Source organism: Nelumbo lutea, chromosome 1 (genome assembly GCF_056320005.1).
Source record: "Nelumbo lutea isolate HS-2025 chromosome 1, American lotus-T2T, whole genome shotgun sequence".
In the NCBI taxonomy this organism is placed as follows: domain Eukaryota; kingdom Viridiplantae; phylum Streptophyta; class Magnoliopsida; order Proteales; family Nelumbonaceae; genus Nelumbo; species Nelumbo lutea.
In genome coordinates, this window is record NC_142684.1 from 38,462,293 (window position 1) to 38,479,686 (window position 17,394).

The 17,394-nt window shown below is 38.7% G+C and overlaps 1 protein-coding gene across 1 annotated transcript; it reads right to left on the reverse strand.

The window, feature by feature from the left end:
- Positions 1-15,659: 15,659 nt before the first annotated feature.
- Positions 15,660-17,084, reverse strand: LOC148874327 (uncharacterized). Its single transcript, XM_088960793.1, has 2 exons — positions 16,474-17,084; positions 15,660-15,915 (listed from the first exon to the last, which is right to left on the reverse strand). The coding sequence occupies exons 1-2, from the start codon at positions 17,082-17,084 to the stop codon at positions 15,660-15,662; spliced, it is 867 nt and encodes a 288-aa protein (XP_088816919.1).
- Between the last annotated feature and the right edge of the window lie 310 nt (positions 17,085-17,394).

Below are 17,394 nucleotides of genomic sequence, written 5' to 3' on the forward strand. Positions count from 1 at the left end.
CTACATCACCAAGGAAGGTGGATAAAGGGTAGGAAGAAGACAAGGTGCAGGATTCAAGAGTTAGAGAGAACGTTTCAGCCATGATCAAGAGGACCTTACCAGAAAAACATGCTGATCCAGGTATGTTCACCCTACCTTGTATGACTGGCAATAAGCAAATCAAGTATGCCATGCTAGACTTAGGTGCATCTATCAACATCATGCCATACTCGATTTACTATGCTTTGAGATTAGGTCCTTTAAGGGAAACTAAAGCTGTTATCCAATTAGCTGATCATTCTAACACCTTCCTAGAAGGGATTGTTGAGAATGTAATGGTGCAGGTTAACGATTTAATTTTCCCAGCTGATTTTTACATTCTGAAGATGGAGGAGGACACGATCGAAAGTTCAGCCCCACTTCTATTAGGTAGACCATTTATGAAAATGGCCAAGACCAAAATAGATGTGGATGAGGGTACCCTCTCCGTCGAAATCGGCGGGGAGACTATTAAATTTAATATTTTTGAAACTATAAAGTACCCAAATGAAGACCATTCAGTTGACACTATTGACCCAATTGTGCAGAAATTTTTTGAAAAAGATATGAATGAGGAGCTAGAATCGAGTGCACAATTGGATACGAAGGCCCCTATTCCAGATTTGAACCTGGCCATGATGGATGGAAGGGGAGCACACCGAAAGCTGAAACCATGAGAGCTTAAGTAGCAAAGGAGGACGTCGAGCATAACGACGTTAAACAATTGTGCTTGTGGGAGGCAACCCATTGTGTTTAGTTAATTTTGTTATTGTGTTTAGCAGGAACCCAACAAGACAAACAGGGAAGTACCCCCAAATCCTTCTACTTTATGCATAATCACATACATTGGGGACAATGTATAACTTAAGTGTGGGGGGATTAGGAAAATCTGATGAAAATTTGAGATACCTTACCTTCTTGAAATTTCTGCTCCCTAGAAACTTATCCTTGAACGATTTCAACTTATCAGGAATCATGTGCTTAGGCTGAATTGATAAGATAGAATGCAAGCATGACTAACTGAATCTTTCTTGGCTGCATATGATACCTCATGTTTTTAATCGATCAATAGGCAAGATGCATAAGGGTTTGATTGATTTTCACATAATTATCTGTCAAACATGGGTTGATTATTCTAGAACTTGCTGTGTTAGGCATATAGAGACCACGATCAATGAATTCATGGATCAGGTGGTGAAACCCTGTGATTCTTGTGAAAAAAAAAAGAGTGAGTTTGAAAATAAAATCGTAACTAATGTGAGATGGAGCATAAAATGCACTCACATCTAGAAACAAAAACAAGTGTGAAATGGAGCATAAAATGCACTCACATCTAGAAATGAAAGCAAGAGTGAGATGGAGCATAAAATGCACTCATATCTTGAAAAAAAAAAGGGCAAGGGTGAGATGGAGCATAAAATGCACTCACCCTAGAACCCCAACCCCATTCTCACCTTCAGATCCTAGGAATTCACACTAAGTGGTGAAGATGTGATACATAGCAAGCTTATGGCAATAAGCACACCTTGTTTTGATTCAAAGGAAAGTAATTGCATCTGGCTGAATTGGTTTGTTAAAAGCAATGAGCACCCATGCAGTCCAAGGAGTTTCAGCCCTGGAAGGCTTGTCTCCTTGACTATCGATTTAACGTGGGACCATGAGGAATGGTGATTTGCGATCACTCTTGGACAAGAAAAAGGGGAGAAAGAGATGAAAAGAGAAAGGTTACCAAGTCTGAACTAAAGCATGAAATGAATCAGGCCTCATGTAGAGAAAAAGAAAGATTGAAAATCAATAGTTAGTCTCTCTTGTGTTACTTGAGTTTTTGCCTTGCCCGAGGACGGGCAAAGTTTAAGTGTGGGGGGATTTGATGAGACCAAAACGAACCCTAATTTTATCCCCTAATATTCACTCTTTTACATTTATTTAGCACTTAAATGGACTCATTACTCTTGTATTTCGATTCAGGGCAATAAAGAAGGCAATTGGAAGAAAATAGGGCAAATCAGGTGATTTTGCACAGTTTCGGCGACAATTAGTAATCTGGGCCTAACTCTCAATTCCGGACACCGAATTAGACAATTCAAGAAGCATTAGAAAGATGAAAGGAAGGCCCACAAATTTTATGTTTTGGGGTTTGACAGATTCGGCCTGCATCGAGTACGAAAACGAGCCCAAAGTCGGAGCAAGTTCGCAGCCAGACTCATTTCACAACTTAAGCCCAACTCGCAGAAGTACCTTGAAGCAGCCCAACTCGAATTCAAGAGTTAAGAGTCCGAATTTCGAATGTAATCTCCAAGGAGAGAGTTTTATCAGATCTAAAGTCTTGAATGTAATCCTAGAGAGATAAGAAGATTGAGATTAGAGCAATAGATAAGAGATAGGATAGGATTAGTTCAAGATAAGATCAAAACTCCCTAAGGATAAGATGATCTCCTAGAAGGAGTTGGAAAACAGCCATCTCCTTTGGCTATATAAAGAGGGGGGCGAACCAGCTCTAGCAATCACTCAATCATCCAGCAATCAAGCATCAAGCAACTCAAGAAGATCAGTTCGGCCATGGAGAAGCAAAGCATGGAGATTGTGCAGATCATGAGCAGCTAAGCTTCTTTTTCTGGTTCAAGGGGGGAGGTTCGACTGTGTCATTGTGAGGTTCTGTAGTTACTTTATTTTCTTTCTTTTTAATTCAAGTATTCATTGATTCTTGTGCACATTTTTATTGGATGTTAATGTTAATTAGTCTGACAAATTGAATTAATGTTGATTTTCCTACTGCTATCCATGATTTCGGTGATCCGTAATTGTCACGAATAATGGTACAAGTAGCAATTAGGTTGATATCTTTTTTGGGTCAATTGTTCATGACAGCCTTTGACCAATGTTTTAACATGGTTCAAACTAGAAGAATCGATGGAACAAAATTCATTAATTGCAGCTATCTCAATTATTGTTATTTTGGTTTAACTGTTTTCACAAATCTTAATGCTATCATTGTTTAACATGGAACGCTATCGTACCCAGTTGAGTGGTGATAAGTGTTGATCGAATGCTGGGTTTGGTCAACTGAATTAGGAAAATACAAGGTTTATTATGATTATCCTAATAAATCTAAGGTTAAATGCTTGAATTACAAGAATGCTGAATTGTACCTAGGATCGATGACCAATCGATTCAACCCGAACCCTTGAACCAGAATTCGGTAAGACTGATTTTCTCTTGTTTGCTTAGTTTGTTATTCTTTTAATTTTAGTTATATAATTTTCCCACACAATTACTTTACCCATTCGGCTAAGAGATTATTGATTTGCTCCCTGTGGGATTCGACCTAGAACCACTTTTATTGCAAATATTTTATTGTGGGACTAGTACTAATTTTGAGGGCTTCGACAAACCCGTCAGTCGGACAAAGGTAATGATCGGGGATGCACTCTCACTAATGGAAACCAAGACTACTGGCAGCCGATTTCAATTGTTGAGATTTGTTTTGCAAAATATATTTTATATGAGATATAAAAGTATATATATTATGGTTTCGAAATGATTTGCAAAAGGTTTTAATTCCCGGGATCCATGCAAGAGAGAGTGCAATACTGTTCCTTGCAGCCGAGGGAGAGGTCCTCTCTTGTCGGGCAGTGTATGATCATTATGGGTTGAGAGGTTAAGTGTAAGACCATTGAGGATAATACCTGATAGGCTAATCTTGCATCTGCCCACAGTCTGTGGGTGTTACAAGGTGGTTTGGCCCAATGACCACTTAGGGTAAGTGTTGGGCCCATAGAGCCCATCTGATGGATTTCAAGGGGTACACTGTCCATAACAGTGTATTCGGCCAGGCATTGTAACAAAGGTTGGGCTGAACCCATGTGGCTGATGTGTAAATCAATGTTTTGGTCCCACACCATACAAGGAAGCCCAACTGGGCAGCAGTTTGGAAGGCTAAATGAATACATAACCTTAAATGGGCCTTAAGTCCATTTTGAACTGAACTAATTTGATTAGTCACTTAAGGGGCAAATTCTGACATAGATCAGCTGATAGGATTGGGCCCACACCCTATCCACTTAGAGAGTCCAAGATGTAAATAAGATTTAGATCTGGAAACTTCCTAATTAGATTAGGAGATGGCTGATCTAATCTGCAGATAAGATAAGGGTTATCCCTTATCTTAAAGGGACTTTTAATCCATATATGATGTTTTTTAGCAACTCCTAATGGGATTAGGAGCTGATCCCTTTAAGTCTATAAAAGGAAGAGGGGGCGGCAACTTTTAAACATGGCTATCACAAGCAAGCAATACATAGTCTTGTCTTCAGAGATGAAATCACAGAAGAAAGAATCTGCACCCTGCAAATACTCTCTTGCCGCCTCCTTCTTGCAGTCGCCGCCTACAGCAGTTCGATCTCCAGTTCTTGGGAGATAAAGATTGGTGGGAATTGTATTCACAAGCCATCCAGGTGATTCTTGAGAAGGGTCAAGTTCTTTTGGAAGAACACTACTGATTCTGCTCCACCCTGCACTGTGCCATATTCAGTGGGAGCAGATTTTGGATCCTTCCTTGGGCGTGAATACCTCCATTGGGAGATACTACTTCTCTGTATCAGGTATTATCTCTCCCTACTCCTTTTGGTTCAGATCTGGTTCAATTTATGGTTCAAGAATGATCATTGAAAATATGATTTTCTAAATGGGGAATTCGATTCCCAGTTGAAGGGAGAGAAAAATTTTTGAAATTCGCCCCCTTATTCCACAATCTTTGGGCATCCATGAGATGGATTTCCTATCCCTTCAGTTGGTCAATGTATCCGTTTGCCATGTAATTGGCATTTGTTGCACATATGTACATACTTTTGGGTATCTTCTAGCATTATTGGCCAATAGAAGCCAAAGTGCAGGATGTGGTTATGTAGGCCATTTGTCCTTGGTGTGGAGCTAGTTTAGAGCTATGGGCTGCATCCAGTTCTTCTTCTATTTCCTCACTGGATAGACAGCACAGAGGATTCCTTGTATAGGACTTTTTTATAACACTCCGTCATGCAAGTAGAATCTTTTGGCTATTGCTAAGAGTTTCCTTCGAAAAATTGGGTCGACTAGCGTAATGTCATTCTGGATATAATCTATGTACATGACTCGCCAATCCACATCACCCACTATGAGGAATTCATTTTTATCTACCTCTGGTATGCATCTCTCATAGTCATTTTGTAACTTAGTTGAGTCTACTTTCATCTCTGGCTAGTAATATCCCAACCTTTGCAATCTCCTATAAAGTGTTGTAGTCACATCTCCATAATATGTTTTGTGAGTTTCGCTTAGAACTACTGCTACTTCTTTGGGCCCTAGGCATCTTTCCCTTACTTCATTTGCCATTTTGTTATATAATACTCCATTTACCAAATGAAATGTTAAAAGGATCTTGCCATCTTGCATCGCCACCATCGTGTTACTTAATTTTTATATTATGTTGTATCTCTAGTCATCTTCTTTAACTTAATTTTTGGATTGTTATGGTGATTGGGTTCTCATTTAGATCTAAGGGTGGCTAGTGCATCAGCATATCTATTTTGGGTTGATGCTATGTACATCCTAAATTCTCAGTGATTTTATGGAGGGGACATGGTTGGGGCTTTGGGCATTGTTTGCTTCAATTGGTCAAAAGCATGGTGATGCTATATTGACCATTTGTAGTCTATGGACTTCTTGATCAGCTTAAGTAGAGGCATTACTGTGTGTGTCGGACCGGGGATGAACCTTCTAAGGTAGGAGAGTTTCGATAAGAAGGTTTTTAGTTGTGACTCAGTGCTTGGGGGAGGTAAGTCCAGGTCTGCTTTTACTTTTATCTCATTTTGGTGGATCTTGGTATGGTCAACTTAATACCCCCAAAATTTTCTTGGTTGTACTTTGAATGCACACTATATCATCCACATAACAGTTCGGAGTGGTCCTCTCTTTTATTTCACCTTCACTACTATGTCATCCACATAGCACTCGATTTCTTTATGCAATCATATCATGAAAGACGCTCGCCATCACTCTCTGGTATGTGGCTCCAACATTCTTCAGACCAAAGGGCATCATTTTGTAGTAAAAATTTCCAATTGCTGCTTTGAATGTTGTGTGGGGTGCATCTATGGGGTCCATGTATATCTGATTGTATCCACTATATACATCTAATAAAGAAAACAATTGGTTCCCAATTATTGAATTAGTAAGGATGCCCATGTTTGGCAATGAGAATTCATCTTTGGGAAAGGCCCTGTTCAGGTCCTTGAAGTCGACACAACACCTAAGGTAGGGGTGGGAAAAGTTAGTGCACTAGTCCTTTTTTGATAGTCATGAACTAGTGTGTTAGGATCCGAGTACTAACCTTAGTTGGCTAACCACTATGGGTGAGCAATTGGTTTGATGAAGCCACTTTTAGGAGTCGTTTGACCTCCTCTTTAATCTTCAGGGATATCTCTAGCTTGAAAACCCTCTATGGTTGTTTCGTGGGATTGAACTTAGGATCGATGCAAAGTGAGTGCTTGACTAGTGCTAAGTTCCATCTGAGCATTTGGTCATACGACCAGGTGAAGACATCCTAGAATTTTGTTGATATGAGAGAAAACATAGTTTAGTTTTACTTGACATGTATTCTAACTTTGCAATAGGGGAAGAGAAGGTTTATATACCTCTTAAGAGATTCAACAACTTCTATCTTTCTTCTGGTTCTAATTTGGCTGAGACATACAATGGCCTTTTCACTACTCCTTCATTTTCAAACCCTTTCATTTTCAAACTGTCTTTATAAGAAGAGATTAATTTTAAAATCAGACAGGTATTCTTCTTATTATTTCTGATAGCGGATTTCTACCCCTGAACTTATTTTTATTGTTACCTTTCATCGTTATACGCGAATCCCAACACTTGCCTTAGGTGAAAAGACTCGGTTACTAAGTGTTAGGTAAGTGTCTTTAGCATTTCCTTTTTCGTTTAACACGAATCTCGGCACTTGGCTAAGGTAAAGAGACCCAGTTACTAAGTCTAGGGTATCCATTGACCTTCTATCCCCCTTTTTTTTTGCAACACTGTTCAGGGTAGTCCATTGTCTCTTAACAATTTAAAGAATTTTGTCTAATTTCTCAATCTTTCTCTTCCTACTTTGACAGGGGTAAATTTTGGAGTATTTTTGAATTTCCATACGGTTTCGACAATATTCAAACAAGACCAATTTTGACTCCTACCACTTGCTACCAATTTCTATAGAATTCAATATTCTTTTATCAATTTCCTTAACTTTTCTGTTTGTGAATCTCTTTTAATGGAAAATTTTAGTGAAAGTTTAATTCTCCATCTTTAAAGGCTTAGCTTCACAATTTTTTTTCATTTTTCTCTCTTTCCTCACCCTAACTTAAATTCCATTGTCCCTAATGGCATGACTTGAATGGTGCAAAAAAGATTTGGGCCAAAGGGAACAACGAGTAGGGTTTTCCTAAGGGGTTGAAGGTATGCCACCTTGTCTTGAATCAAGAAAGTGAAAAAACTCTAATCCTAAAATTAACTAAAAAAAATTATGTTGGGTTGCCTCCTAATCAGTGCTAAGTTTAATGTCTTCAGCCAGATGCAACTATTCATCTCTCTCATCCAAACTCTCGTACTCACTTTCGTTTTCATTCTAACCAGGACCAGATTGGGCTAACCAAGGGGTGGATAGGTCATTCACAAGATTTTCCACTACGTCCACACTACCTTCATCTTCCCTTAGGTTTGGATACTTAGAGGCATTAAAAACATTCAATTGGACCTTGTACTCCCCAAATGAGATGTCCATTTCCCTCGATTTACAGTTGATATTTGCATTAGCCGTTGCTAAAAATGGTTGTCCAAAGATTATCGGGTTGTGGTTCAATTCTTCGGTTGGAGTCATGTCTAGGACAATAAAAACTATAGGGAAATAACAGTTTTTTATCCTAACAATGACATCCTTGATGACACCTCGAGGAGTCTTGACCGACCGATTAGCGAGTTGCAAAATTATTGGGTAGGTTTCAACTCGCTGACCCTGAACCTTTCATAAATAATGGATGGAAGCAGGTTCACACTAGCTCCTAGATCCAATAAGGCCCTATCAAAGGTGATTCCAGAGATTTTACAACTAATAAGAGGAGCACCTGGGTCTTTCATTTTCTGGGGAAGTTGGTTCAGGAGGACCACACTCACATCTGCTGAGAGCATCACTTTTTGTGGGGCCAATCATGGCTCCCTTTTTTGGGCGCATAGGTCTTTCAGAAGCTTTGCGTAAGCCGAGACATGTTGAATCGCATCGAGGAGTGGGATGCTAATGTATACTTGTTTGTAAAGTTCCCTGATCTCCTTATTGCGAGTCTCTTTCTTTTTCCGTGATGGCCCGACTGTGAGTGTGGTAAGAAATGGGTGATAAGAATAAAATTTGTCATATGTTTATCCCTCAATATTCAGTATTTTACACTTAATTGGTACCTAATTGGACTCATTACTCTTGTATTTCGATTCAGGGCAAGCAAGAAGGCCATTGGAAGAAAACAACGCTAATCGGATGTTTTTGTACAGTTTCGGTACTGATCAGTGATATGGGCTTAACTCTCAACTCCGGACTCCGATTTGGATATTTCAAGAAGCACTGGAAAGGTAAGGCAAAATCCCACAACTTTTATGTTTTGGGTTTTGGCAGAATCGGTCCGCATCGAAGAGGAATTCGGGTCCAAAGTCAGAGAAATTTCGCAGCAAGGCCCATTTCACAAGCTGAAGCCCATTTCGCAGAGAGTCTTGAAGCAAGCCCGAATTGTTAAAGAAGCCCAGTTCGAATTCAAGATCCAAGAGTCCCATTAGAATAGAAGTTGATGTAATCTCAATAAAAGAGTTTTACCAGATTTAAATTCTCAAATTGTAATCCTATAAAGATAAGAGATAAGAGTTAGACAGGATAAGTTCAAATTAGACTAGGACTTTCCAGTTTGAGGATAATCTCCTTAAGGGAGTTGGAGAGCAGCCCTCTCCCCAAATCTATATAAAGGGGGGGTGGACCAGCACCCAAGGCATCAATTCCTCCAAGAGAGCTTCAGTCTTCAGAGAGGGAAATCAGCAACCAAGGAGGAAGAAGCAAGAGTTTGCCCCCCTTTCTCATCTAGAAGTTGTGTTTTCATCATGAAGTGTCTGTAAGTTTTTATTTCTGATTGAAGGGTTAGGGAAGCCTTGATTCTGTAATATTGTGAGATCTAATTGATTTTTTTTTTTATTTTAGTTCATTGTTTATGGGTATTCATATGTTTTCTGCTAATTAACTGTGATGATTATTTTTGTTGATTAAGCAAGAAGGGCCCCTTGCTCATTCAATGGAAATAATCTATGGCCGATTGAACCTCCAATTTTGTATATGATTGGTAGGTTCGATCATGGTGGCAACTAACATAAATTGATTGCAAAAAAGTTTTCGATCTATGTTAAGAAAATATATGATCTGGTTTAAACGATCTGAGCTTGTGAGATCGCTGACTAGAATTGGGTCTCTCCCCTCTTAATGCTATTAATAGGTTAAATCCTAAGAGCTTGTTTAGGACTGCCTATTAATAAGGGAAGCAATCAAAGAGCTTGTTTTGGTTGTCTAATAATAAGAGTAGAGGCTGGCTGTTAGAGCTTGTTAATAGCTATAACCAATTTATTCATAAACATATGAATCTATCTTTGCATCAAGGATCAATGCTACGAATCAAAGCTGAACTTGTCCCTTCAACCGGAAACCATCTCCCATCGATTTAATCTTTGTTTTCTGTTATTTTCTGCTATTTTCTTATTTTCGTTAGCTTTATAACCCCCCTTAATCCATCTACTTGGAAATAAATCCACCCAATCCCTGTGGAGAACAACCTTGCTCACCACTATCTGCAAATTATTAACCCAGAGAAAGAATATTTATCTTTGGTTGGGTTCGGCACCCACCACCGTCCATCATTATCATGAGGATGGGTCCTTCAGTAATGAGGAAATGCACCAGAAAATGGGCTATCCATTTGCTGTTGGGCTTGTCTGAGTGTTTCATAAGATGATAGGGGCGTCATAGATCGATGTGGGAGGGGCTTCACTAGAAAATGGGAACTCTCTCATGGTACCTTGGCGTTCACGAATATGATAGGTAAGCACTCACTGGACAGAAAGGTTTACCAGAAAACGGCTCTGAACCTTGTCTGACAGAGGCCAAAGGGAAAACTCATATGATGAGTGGATATGATCCTTCACAAAAAGGTGGTGGGGTTATGCAGCTGAAACAGTTAGCTCCATGCACCCTATGTGATTTCCCACATTTCCAGAGACAACCTATAGTCTCCGTCACTGAGAAAGGAGGGAAATCTCAGAGATGAATAAATGGAAATGGATTGTAGATTAAAAGCCATATCTATGAAATGAACATGAATCAAATTAGTTTGTGGACTGATATTTGCTCTTTTATCAGAAAATGGCAAACGGATCTTTTGCAAAGCTTCTTGATGACAACAAGCTTAAGGGCTCAAACTATGCCGACTGGAAGCCATCTCCCATCGATTTAATCTTTGTTTTCTGTTATTTTCTGCTATTTTCTTATTTTCGTAAGCTTTACAACTCCCCTTAATCCATCTACTTGGAAATAAATCCACCCAATCCCTGTGGAGAATGACCTTGCTCATCACTATCTGCAAATTATTAACCCAGAGCAAGAATATTTATCTTTGGTTGGGTTCGGCACCCACCAAGGGGACTACAAATTGGTTCACTTTAGACTCTTTTTCTAAGTTTTCCCTTTCTTCTTCTTCCCCCCCCCAACTTAGGGTTTTCTAACACCTCTTCTTCTTCTTTACTTTCTTTCTCATACGGGTCTTCCAAAATTCTCCCACTACTTAAAGTTGTTATAGCTTTAGCATTTTTGAATTGGGGATTCTGAGGAGGTGGTTCAATTTGTTGAGAAAGACCAGGTGGCTAATTCCTAGGGTTTGCAACCGATTGACCTAGTAGTTGCCCCACTCCCCTCCTTGCATTAGCTTTAGCTAGTTGTCTTATTTGGCTTTTTAACCTAGCAATGGACTACTATTGATTTAGGATCAACTGCTACAACTACATAAATTGAGCGTCTAATTATCAGGACTGAGGGGGTTGTGGGTTGCCTTGATATGGTTGGGTCGGTTGACTCCTAGGGTAAACCTGCTAGAACTGGTTTTGTACTACTAGCCTCTGAAACTGCTGGGCCATGGAGTTGGATGGATGCTGATGGGATTGTACATTGGGTTGATGTGTCCTCCAAGAAAAGTTAGGATGGTTTCTCCACCCAGGGTTATAAGCATTAAAATATGGATCATTATTGGGCCTTGAGAAACTCTGGGCCGCCTGAACTTGTTCTTGGATAAAAGGTGGAAACTGGGGTGCAGTAAGACAGTCATCAACTTGGTGAAAAATTGGTCGAGTTTCTGGGCTTGAAGGTCTATACTATCCAACTTTCTAGAAATGGCATTCAAATCTATTTTTTCCTTGGGCTCTATATTATTTCTGACCTCATAGAGCCCTGCCCTCTTTGAGGGTCCCACCGACCTTTCATAGGAATACAACGATGCATTATTGATAGAATTCTCACTCAGGGTTTTGAAAAGATTATAAGCTTCATCCTTTCTCTTGCTCATAAATGTTCCCCCACACGATGCATCTACCATCTACTTGTATTGATCTGTTAGGCCTTCATAGAAGGCCTGGACAATTTGCCATTGGGATAGGCCATGGTGTGGGCATTTTCTCATTAAGTTTTTCATCTTCTCCCAAGCCTCATGAATTTGTTCACTTAGTGTTTGGGTGAATCCTATGATATCTCTCCTCATGGTATTGGTTCTTCCTATAGGATATAACTTCCTAAGGAATTTTTGTTGCATTTCTGCCCAAGTCCTAATGGGTCGCCCTATAGTCCCTAACCAATGCTTGGCCTTATCCTTCAAGAAGAAGGGGAAAAGAGTCAATCTAAGGGCATTATCATTGAAATTCTGAATCCTTATAGTTGAACATATTTTCAGGAACTCATCTATGTGCTTGTATGGGTCCTCACTTGGGTTCGCACAGAAGGATGGAAGAATCTAGACTATACTTGACTTAATTTCATACTGTAAGGCCTGAGTATTAGGTAACTGAATGCAGGATAAAGAGTTGAATTGTGTTGGAGTGAAGTATTCCTTCAACTTTCTAGAAATCTCCTTCCCAACATACGACATAGAAGTCCCTTTTCTTCTTATTTGAATTTAGAATTTTGAGTTTAATTTCAAATGAAATTTAAATTCTAAAATTTAAACTTAACTTTTGAAAATTTCTCCTTTTTTATTAATTTTATTATTTATTATTTTCTCTTTTTTTTTTAAATTCAAAATTTAAATTTTTGAAATTTAAATTCAAATTCAGATTTTGAAATTTAAAATCCTAAAATTTAAATTCAAATTTGAATTTTTAAACTTTCAAAGAAATGCAAACAAATCAACCACATGACCTAGAGCTGGCCTAGGGTTTCCTAAACTAGTGGTCCAACCAATGTGAATCCTCTTAGGTTCACTTAGAATTACACCACTTCCTTTTGCTAGCCAGGTAAGAAGTGGGGATGTGGGAGGCTCCCTTGCTCTCACCAAGACCTAATTAAGTAACCATAAAACCCGCTTAGGCTTAGCCGTTTAACCTTTTTCCTTAGACACCAATCGTTGGTTTCGAAAAATAATTTCAAGCTCTCCTAAAATTCAACACACCTTTGAACGAAATGTGAGGCTTCCCTAAAGGATCTTTCTATCCAAATTTTAAATAAAGGTTAGGGTGAACCGCATGTGAATGGTGGTGATTTTTGGGCCAAGGAAGGGTGATGAAATCCCCACCTTATCTTATTTAGGTTGGATACTCTTAAATTAATTAATGGAAAGACAAAATAAACACAATAAAATGCAACTAATTACAGTGCATGAACAATTATTTCTAAGATGAAATTTAGCAATTAAACCTAAAAGAATAAAGCAAACAACTAAGCAAAAAGGAACAATGAAAATAATAAAAAGAGCACCTAACACATTGACAGGTTGTCGAAGCCGTCAAAATTAATTCTAGTCCCACCTTACAATAAATTTGTAGTAACAGTGGTACCAGGTCGAATCCCACAGGGAGCCAGTAATTAATTTCTCAGCCAAATGCGCAATATAAAGAGTGGGAAATTAAATTTCTAAAATAAATATTAACGCAAAATATCAAATAACAATTAACAAGGAAAATTCAGTCTTACTGAATTCTGATCCAAGGGTTTGGATTGAGTCAATTGGTCATTGATCATAGGTAAACTTCAGCAGTCTTGCAATTCAAGTATTTAACCTTAGGATTTATTAGGATAGCCATAATAAACCTCGTGTTTTCCTGAATTAGTTGACCAAACCCAACATTCGACCAACACTTATCATTAACCGACTGGGTACGACAGCGTTCCATATCAATTAATGATAGCAATAACCTTCGTGAAAACAGTTAAACCAAAATAACAATAATTGAAATAACTATAATTATCGAATCTTGTTCTGTTGATTTCCCTTTGGTTAAAACATGCCAATACATTGGTCAAAGGTTGTCACAAACAATTGACCCAAAAAGATAATAACCTAATTGCTAATTGTACCATTATTCATGATAATTATGGATCATCGAACCATGGATAGTAGTAGGGGGATCAACATTAATTAATTTGTCAAACTAATTAACATTATCATCCATAAGAACATGCACAAGAATCAATGAATACTTGAATTAAAAGTAAGAATTTAAATTAAACACAGAACCTCACGATGACACAATCGAATCAACAATCCCCCTTGAATCAGAAAAGAAAAGCTCAGCTGCTCATAGTTGTCGTCTCCTTCTTGCTTTGCTTCCCAAATGGATGGATTGATCTTTTGAATTGATTGCTTGATTTCTTATGAATTGATTGAGTGCTTCAGTGATTGAGTGATGCCTAAAGCTGGTCCCCCCCCCCTTTAAATAGCTTTAGGAGGAGGGGCTCTCTCCAACTCCTCTTAGGAGATTATCCTAAAAAATAGAAAGTCCTAATCAGTTTTGATCTAATCCTATCCTATCTCTTATCTAGTAATCTAATCTCAATCATCTTATCCTTCTAAGATTACATTTGAAATTTGAATCTGATGAGACTCTTTATTCTTGAATTCGAGTTGGGCTCTTTAATAACTTGGGCTTCTACAAGGCTTTCCTATGAATTGGGCTTCAGCTGTGAACTGGGCTTTACTATGAATTTATTCCGACTTCGAGCCCGATTATGACCTCGATGCAGACCGAATCTGTCAAAACACAAAACATGAGAGTTGTAGAGTTGTAGAGTTATCCTCGGGCAAGACAAAACTCCAGCAAATATAGAACAAGAACAAACTAACTATCCTGCTAATCTTTAAACTCATCTCTCCATCTTTTTCCACAAATATTCTAGGTTAAATATTGTGAACCATTAAATCAACACAACCAAGCCATACACAACTCATTCATCAGTTAATCCAATTTTTTCTACTACAAACCAAGTAGTAAATCAGGGAAAACCTTTTTATCTTTTCTTTCTTTTTATTTTCTTTTTCTCTCCTCTGAAGAAGTGAGTGCTTTTTATGCTCCATCTCGCTTTTGGATTACTTGGTTAGTAGGTTCATTTTATGCTCCATCCTACTATTTGATTTACTAGCTAGTAGGTGCATTTTATTCTCCATCCTACTATTAGATGACTTGGCTGGTAGGTGCATTTTATGCTCCATCCTACCATCAGATGATTTGGCTAGTAGGTGCATTTTATGCTCCATCCTACCATCGGATTACTTGACCTGTAGGTGCATTTTATGCTCTATCCTACCAATTGTGGCAATGGTGAAGTATTTACCCTATTTACTTAAACTTGAATTTAGGACTAGCTTAACTGGAAATGACTTCAGATAAGTCATGTATTCCTTGATCGTACCTCATTACTAGGTTCACACAAGAATTTCCCTAGAACATTGTTTCAATTGATTTCAAAAGAGTTGAGATTTTTTTGAAAAGCAAATGCAGAAAAAATACAACCTAAATCAAATTTTAAAATGCAACCTAAATTCTAACCTAAATCCCCTCCCCCACACTTAAATCTTACATTGTCCTCAATGTGAGGTTAAATGCAAAGAAAGGGCAGAAAAACTAAACTAGAAATATAAAAACAAAAAGAAAAAGGAAAAACAAACTTTCCTATTTTTAATAATCATGAATCGGATCCTCTAATTCTCGTAGTTGCAGCTTTCTATGTTTTCCCCTTTCATCCATCATGGGCGGGTTCAAATCTAAAATAGGGGCCTACATTTTCATAAATGGCCTGCCTAATAGAAGTGGGGCTGAACTTGTGATAGTGTTTTCCTCCATCTTCAAGATGTAAAAGTCAGCTAGAAATATTAGGTCATTGACCTGCACCAAAAAATCTTCAACAATCCCTTCAGGGTAAGTGTTAGAACGGTTAGCTAATTGAATGACTACCCTAGTCTCCATTAATGTACCTGAATTCAAAGCACAATAAATTGAGTATGGCATGACATTGATGGATGCACCTAAATCTAGCATGGCATGCTCAATTCTTTTATTGCCAATCACGCAAGGTAAAGTAAACATGGATCAACACGCTTTTCCAGCAAGGTCCTCTTGATGACAGCTGACACATTCTCCCCAACCTTTACCTTCTCATCTCCTCTCAGCTTCCTTTTGTTAGTGCACAACTCCTTCAGAAATTTTGTGTATTTGTGAATTTGTTTGATGGCATCTAACAAGGGAATATTTATTTCCACCTTCCTAAATGTCTCCAAGATTTCTTGCTCGTACTCTTCTTTCTTAGATTTTTCCAACCTTCTAGGGAATGGTGGCACAATGGCATTAGATATCTTAGGTAGAGGGGGGTTGGGTTTTACCTCATGTGATACTTGTTCCTCCTCTTCTTTCTACTCTTTATCCTCTTTCCTTGGTGAAGTAGGTTGTGACTATAATTCCTTCCCACTTCTCATCACCATTGCACCCGCATTCTCCTTGGGATTGACTACCATCTGTAATGGTAGCTTTCCAGAGTTCTGTGCCTCCAATTTGCTAATGGAAGTAGCAAGTTGACTGATTTGGTTCCCTAAGTTCTGGATGTTGGCCCTTGTTTCTTGTTGGAATTACTGAGTGTTAGTTGTAAGAGCCTTAACTATCTCTTCTAGAGACATACCTGAACTTGAGGGTTGAATTTGAGCTTGGGTAGGTGTTGGAATTGGATGTTGTTTGTTGAAAGCTTGGGGCTGGAATCTCTATGGCCCTCCTTGATTTCCATAGCTCAGATTGGGATGATCCCTCTACCCAGGATTGTAATAGTTGGAATAGGGGTCATACTTGCATTGAGGTTGGCCCGGAAATCCTCCTACGACACTGACTTACTGCATCGAACCATCTTGTAATGATGGGCACATAATAGGATGCCTAGGAATTGAGCATATGCCACAAACCCTTGCCATTTGTAGTTGCCCTACAACCATTTGACGAACCAAGGCAGTTAGATCAGATATTTGACTTTCCAAATTAGAATGGCTTACCTCATTAACACGTCTGATAGCACCATCTATTCTTGCTCCAAATTGTTGGGAGTTTTTGGCCATGTTGGAAATCAATTCCCTAGCTGCCTCAGGTGTTTTATTGACTAAGGCTCCTCCACTAGATGCATCTACCATACTTCTATCCATAGGTTGGAGTCCTTCGTAGAAGTATTGGATTAAGAGCTGCTCGGGTATTTGGTGGTGTGGGCAGCTAGCACAGAGTAGTTTAAACCTTTCCCAATACTCGTATAGTGTCTCACCACTAAACTGCCTTACCCCATAAATCTCCTTTCTAATATTTGCAGCTTGTGATGCAGGGAAATATTTATCAAAAAACATCCTATTCATCTCATCCCATGTACATATTGAACCAGGAGGAAGAATGTATAACCAGTCCTTTTCTTTGTCTCGTAAAGTAAAAGGAAAAGCTATAAGTTTTACCTGATCCTCAGTCATACCCTATGGTTTCATGCTCGAACAGATGACATGGAACTCTTTAAGATGCTTATGAGGGTCTTCACCTGGAAAGCCATGAAAAACAGGAAGCAATTGAATCAAACCCGATATAAGTTCAAAAGCTACCTCGAGAGTGGGATAGATTATGCAAAAAGGCTGTTGATTCATGATTGGCGCAGCTAACTCTCTTAGCATTCTTTCTCTATCATCCATCCTTTGCTTCTCTTCGGAAATGGATCGATCACAAGTTGTCAAATCAATATCAGAATTCACACTTGGGGTGAATGGCCCTTCCTTTCCTTTGCCTCCT

Coding starts and splice junctions, on each gene's coding strand:
- LOC148874327 (XM_088960793.1), bottom strand. CDS start 17,084: ATGACTGAGGATCAGGTAAAACTTATAGCTTTTCCTTTTACTTTACGA. Junction 15,916..16,473: donor TTACAAGATGGTTCGATGCA/GTAAGTCAGTGT, acceptor ACCATTCCCTAG/AAGGTTGGAAAAATCTAAGA.